Source organism: Cebus imitator, unplaced genomic scaffold, assembly GCF_001604975.1.
Source record: "Cebus imitator isolate Cc_AM_T3 unplaced genomic scaffold, Cebus_imitator-1.0 Scaffold839, whole genome shotgun sequence".
Lineage (NCBI taxonomy): Eukaryota > Metazoa > Chordata > Mammalia > Primates > Cebidae > Cebus > Cebus imitator.
In genome coordinates, this window is record NW_016108154.1 from 157,607 (window position 1) to 164,103 (window position 6,497).

Sequence of the window (6,497 nt, forward strand, 5' to 3'; positions counted from 1 at the left end):
GCAACCTCCGCCTCCTGGGTTCAGGCAATTCTCCTGCCTCAGCCTCCTGAGTAGCTGGGATTACAGGCACGTGCCACCATGCCCAGCTAATTTTTTGTATTTTTAGTAGAGACGGGGTTTCACCATGTTGACCAGGATGGTCTCGATCTCTTGACCTCGTGATCCACCCGCCTCGGCCTCCCAAAGTGCTGGGATTACAGGCTTGAGCCACCGCGCCCGGCAGATCTAACTTACTTTCCTTCTCAGTTAAACTCATTGTCATTATGTTAGTAACCAGAGTTTGGCATGTGACTCAGTGGAAATATCAGTTATATTTAAACTTGTAATGAAAACTTCTAACTTAGAGCAGTTGAAACACCAAAGACTTGCTTTTGAGAAACTATTTAACAGATACTATGATGTAGATAGAGTTTTGACATAATTTTCCTTTACATAATACTTAAACATTTTCCCTAAAAATAAGATTAAAGATAAAAGAGATTTAATTTTTAATTTTACTCGATCATTTAATTAATACTGAAATGCAAATAAAGTACATTTAGAAAAAAGTAACTGGTATTTCACTTTGTTGTGCCAACATTTTTCTCATTCCTTTATCTGTAGCAGGAGTCATTACTTTGTGAGATACTGTGCTGAATAGAGCTCTCTTCTAAGACAAGATGCATAGAAGTATACTGCAAGTCAGAGGGTCTGAATTCTATTCTTGGCTCTGACATGTCTCTAAGTTACTCTAATTTCTCTGTGTATGCACCAGTCCCTTACCCCCTAAAATTAGAATTAACTTTCCTTCTAGCTTACCTACTGGGGATGTTGGGAGGACTCATGAAAGAAACCAAATGCTTTTACTTGATGAGAGACAGGAAAAGGGTAGTTAAGGGAGATCTTACAGAAAGAATAATAATTGGGAAAAGAGGCCAAAAATCAAGGGGCTTGATTTACAAAACTTGAGTGATAGTCCTAAAGATAACTTATTAGTATATAAAGAAAAGATATGTGGATTATTTCTAGTAGTATGAAGAGATAAAAAGTTAATCATATATTGGGAAAGAACAATTAGGAAATACACCCAGACAATATTAATGCTTTTGCAACTAGATGATACTATGAAGGTATCAGAGAGAAGGAAATGTGAAATAATGAATAGGCAAAGCAAAAAAGATGAGTGCCAGAAGAATCTTAAATGGAAAATGATAGAAAAATGTTGAATTTTGCTGTTTTTATTTTGATATTCAAATGAAAAAGACAGTAGATAACCAACGAAACGTGGAAAGAATAATGATGTAAGAAGGCATCAAATTTCCTAAGACTTTAAAAATATATTTGTTACCCTGGAATTTTTCAAAATAAAAAGCCTATAAAAATAAATGCAATAATATATGAAACATCTTAGAGCTCATAGGAGGGGAATTGCTGTCTATATTTGAATTATAATCACAGACTATTTGGTAAGCAGAGGGGTAGAAAGTTATGTTTTCTCTTCACATAGTATAGCAAGATAATTAAAATTGGAGGTACATGAAGATCTTGACTCGATTAAACAATTCAGTAGAAATACTGGATAAAGTATATATTTTTTGTTCTTGTCTTTTATGTGAATTGGAAATATTTTTCTGAATTTGTTGCTTTTTGTTAAGTCACATTTATTGATGTGTAATTTATATTTAGTAAAATTGGTACTTTCATGTGTCCAATTCTATGAATTTTAACAAAGGCGTACAATTGTATAATCGTCACCTGTCAACTAAAATATTATTTGTACTTTTTAAAAAGAAAGACTTGTTGGAATCAGTAATTTATATATGTCAGAGTCAGTATAAGGAGTTGCTCAAATTTGGAAAAAATACAAAAAATATGCTTTAAAAGTTAGATGTGTGTGGATTTATACAGTCATGCCCTGTGTGACAACCTTTCAGTCCATGATGGACCAAATATATGATGATGGTCCCTTAAGGTTGTAATATCATATATTTACTGTACCTTTTATATGTTTAGATATGTTTAAATACACTAGTAGTTACCATTGTGTTACAGTTGCCTATACTACTCACTACTGCAATGTGTTATACAGGTTTGTAGCCTAGGAACAGTAGGCTCTACCATATAGTCTAGGTGTGTAGTAGGCTGTACCATCTAGGTTTGTGTAAGTAGATTCTATGATGTTCACACAGCGAGAAAATTGCCCGACAATGCATTTCTGATTAAATTTCTCGATGCATTGTGAGAATGCATTTCTGATTAAATTTCTCAATGCATTTCTCAATGCATTGTGCATTAAATCAAAGCACAATTGTATGTGCTTTGGTTTAATCTATTGAGTTCTACTTCTGTTGATGTTCTAAAGTAACTTGCCACAAAGTTGCTATCTTTATGTAAAATCAGATCAGTTTTTATATGCTCATGGCCATAGGTAATTCAGTACCTCTGGAGTTATGTGGATATATATTTGCAGCAAATAACATTTTGACCACTTCAGGGGTACTTCTGGAGCACTCATTTGAGCATACGTTGATACTTGAACTCTTTCAAAGCCTTTATTTATTGATAAAGGGTACCCATCTATACTACAGGAAGATCTATCAGGAAATATATTAACTTTTTCAGGCTCTAGTACAAGAAGCATAGGGTAGCTGGCACTAAACAAGAATTAGAAAAATAAGCTCTAAGTTGGTAAGATAGGATGTACCTTTTAAGAAATATGTTCAGGGATGTGGAAGAGTTGGTGTTTGTATTATTCTCACCAACCACCTCAGCTCCACCATCATCCATTCTATATCCTTGTTTTTCATTACTGATTCATCCCTGTGATGATAAGATTATGGTGCTGTTCAGTCCAAGGACCCCTGAGATATTTTTTTAAAAACTGTATTGTTGGCTACCCATTTAAACATGGCCATATATTGCACATTTGACTTTGATTAACACTTCATGAGTGTGTCAAAAGAGTGGAAGGCTTTCAAAAAATTAAATTACTGCTATTAAGAAAATAAAATATCCCACACAACTTAGGATGGTTTCTTTTTTATTTCATTTATTTATTCAGCAAGTGCTATTTCAGTTCCTTAGATACTGTGCTAAGAACTGGGAATTCAAAGATATATGCAGTGTTGTCTTTAAAGAGCTTGGCATGTAATGAGGAAAACAGTTAAGTGAACACAGTTGTAATGTGGTATGAGAAGTGTGTCACCTTTTTATTGGTTCATTCAATGCAAATTTATTGAGAACCTGCTTTGTAGCAGGAATTGTTCTAGGTATTGTGGATATAGCAGGAACCAAGTAGGTGAAGTCCTTTCTCTATAGGACTTTCTGGTAGAGGAGATGCACAATAAGCAAAAAATAAAATTATATAGTATTAATTGCCACATGTAGTATTAAAAAAGGACCTCATGATAAGGAGTGACTACATGTCCACTTTAGTTTGGGTGGTTTGAGGAGACTTTAAGATGTGCCGTTTAAACCTTCTTCTAAAAAATAAGGAGGCAGTGTGAAGCCCGAAGAAGAGTATAGGCAGCAGGAATAGTTGGAGTCAAGGTCCCCAAATTGGGTTGAGTTTGTTGTTCAAATGCAAGAAGCCAGTTTGGGTTGTGTGCTAAGAATGGTAAGATATGAAGCTAAAGAGGTAGGCAGAGGCCAGATCATCAAGGCTCTGTATGCTTGGTGTAAGGAGTTTGGTATTTTAGTATAAGTAGAACAGAAATCTATTCGAATATTTTGTGCTTAGAGTTGGTGTGATCTAACATGAGCCATTCTGACTATGGTATGGAGAATGAGTAGAAGCAGGAAGACACTTTAGGAGGCTATCGCAGTGCTCTGGGTGAGAGGTGATGGTAGTTGCACTGTGAGATCATAATGAAGAATAGGTAAGTGGTGGCATTCAGGACATATTTTGGAGGCAGTGTCTCACCAGATTTGCTAATGGATATAGAAGGGTAAAAGAAAGGACTCAAGAGTAGCCCCTAGATTTTTGGCCTGAATGGCTGGGTGGATAGTGGTGCCTTTAATTTTGGAAAGTTTGGTGGACAAAGAGGTTTGGGATGCTGTAAGTTACTGCCATTGAGAACATAAAATATCCCACACATCTTAGGATGCACCACATCCTGCTCCACAGGTACTCTACACTGAAGTGGAGATGTTACGTAGGCATTTGAATGTATGAATCCAGAACTCAGGGGAGACATTAGGACCAGAGATAAATATTTAGGAGTCAGTGGCATCAAGATGGTATTTAAAGCCGTGGATCTCTAGGAGATTATCAGTAGGATCAAGGCCACATAGCTCATAAGTGGGATTGGGATTCAAATTTGGATTTTTACCAACCCCCAAATTTATTCTGCCAAACCAGATTTCTACAGTGTATTTTTACATTTTTGTAGGCTAGTACATTTTCTCAAAAGCTTTATCACTGTGGGACTCAGAGTATTAATTAGCTCATAATTATAATGGCATTTTCTTGTTTTAGTAATATTGCATTAGTAGTTATTTTAATATAATGTAGATTGGTGATGCTCTACTTATAGATCATTAGTAGTGGGGTAAATTTCATTTTGTTGTTTGTAGTATATAATTAAAGAGAAACAAAAACCCTATAAATTATTATGTTGAAGCCATCCTTATGATTTTGTCTCCTTCAGAAATCGAAGTTACTTTAAATGTGGCAAAATTGAAGTTATGTTGTGTTGTTGATTTATGATTGGGTATCTTTTTTTGATCCTATCACCGCAGTGAAATCTTTTGTGCTTTGACAGCACTTTGTTTATATATACTGGCTAATTTTTTATTTTTTAGAAGAGATGGGGTTTCTCCATGTTGGTCAGGCTGGTCTTGAACTCCTGACCTCAGGTGATCCGCCTGCCTCAGCCTCCAAAGTTCTGGAATTACAGGCGTGAGCCACCACACTTGGTCAATAAATTGTGTTTATTAAAACAACTTTATAATTTATGTTTCATATCCATGAGAGTATTTTTCTTGTTTTTGTGTCTAGCATCTGGTATAGTTTCTGGCACATTGGAGATCTGTTGTGTTTATTTAGTGACTAAAGTAATGAACTAAATGAATATGATCGTTACATCTATATTATTTTAACACAAATATTGTTGCTAAAGAAAGCAAGTCACACACTAGCAAATCATATATATATATATATTTTTATATAACAGAAACTTTGTTTCTTATGTGGCTTTTTTCTCTTAAATTGATGAATAAAGTGATTTTTAAAAACATATCCACAGGGGTCTTTTAAATATCCACAGGACATTGTTTCTGGGACCCCCACAGATACTAAAATCTGCAGAGTTGAAGTCTCTTATATAAAATGGCATAATTGCTTATGTAAATTTAATGTTATGAGAAAAAAAATAAAATTGTGCAGTGTTTGCATATAATCTATGTACATCCTCCCGTATATTTTAAGTCATCAGTAGATAACTTATAATACCCAATACACACAATCTAAATGCTGTGCAGTAGTGCAATCTTAAGCCATCTACCCACCTCAGCCTCCCAAATAGCAGGGACTATAGGCATGCACCACCATGCCTGGCTAATTTTTGTAAATATGAGGTTTCACCACGTTGTTCAGGTTGATTGTGAACTCCTGAGCTTAAACAGTCAACCCATCTGAGCCTCCCAAAGTGCTGGGATTACAGGCATGGACCATCACGTTTGGCCTGTATTGTTATTTCTAATCTTTTAAAATATTTTTGATCTGACGTTAGTTCAACCTGTGAGTATGGGACCTGTAGGTAAAGAGGGCCAACTGGATTTTCTACCATAAGAGTTAAATGCTACTTACTCATGTTACTCTCATTTCTACTTTTAGGCCTACTGAACTTGATGCACTGGTATTTGGCCATCTGTACACCATTCTTACCACACAATTAACAAATGATGAACTTTCTGAAAAGGTGAAAAACTATAGTAACCTCCTTGCTTTCTGTAGGAGAATTGAACAGCACTATTTTGAAGATCGTGGTAAAGGCAGACTGTCATAGAGTTATGTGTTAGTCTCATAAGTCTGATTTTTGACATATGTTTTACTTGAATGTTATATTAGATATTGGTATCAGAATTTTAAAACCAAATTACTGTTTTTTGAAACCTCAAAACAAATTATACAATGTATCTTATATATGTGCTTTATATTGTTACTTGTGTACACATTAAAATAATTCTGAATTATTTCATTTGATATATTGTATTCTATATCTTGAAATTTTTGTTTCCTTGAAACGTGCACGCATATAAAAATAAAGCTTATACAACTGTATAGATGTTACATTTACTTTCTTTTGATTTTTCTGAAAGTCATTCACTGAATTTTACACATGTAAAATAAACAGTGTCTTTTCTAAGGCAAGTAATTTGTGTTACATACTCCAAGATTCCCTTGCTAGATACATGGTGAAACTGATAATTGGGAAAAATGTTCTTAGCAAGTGTGCTCTTAGAAAATATGGATGGTTTTAAGGTAATTAAATCTTGGTACAGATTTGACATTTAAG

The 6,497-nt window shown here is 34.6% G+C and overlaps 1 protein-coding gene across 9 annotated transcripts in view; it reads left to right on the forward strand.

Annotated features, from left to right (window-relative positions):
* The window catches only part of MTX2 (metaxin 2), a 78,447-nt gene extending 72,170 nt beyond the window's left edge, over positions 1-6,277 (forward strand). For all 9 annotated transcript variants that reach the window (XM_037735554.1, XM_017520446.2, XM_017520450.2 and 6 more), the window contains one exon: positions 5,816-6,277. In XM_037735554.1, the coding sequence (XP_037591482.1) occupies positions 5,816-5,987 (172 nt within the window). In that variant the 3' untranslated portion in view covers positions 5,988-6,277. The remainder of the gene's footprint in view (positions 1-5,815) is intronic.
* The last annotated feature ends 220 nt before the right edge of the window (positions 6,278-6,497 follow it).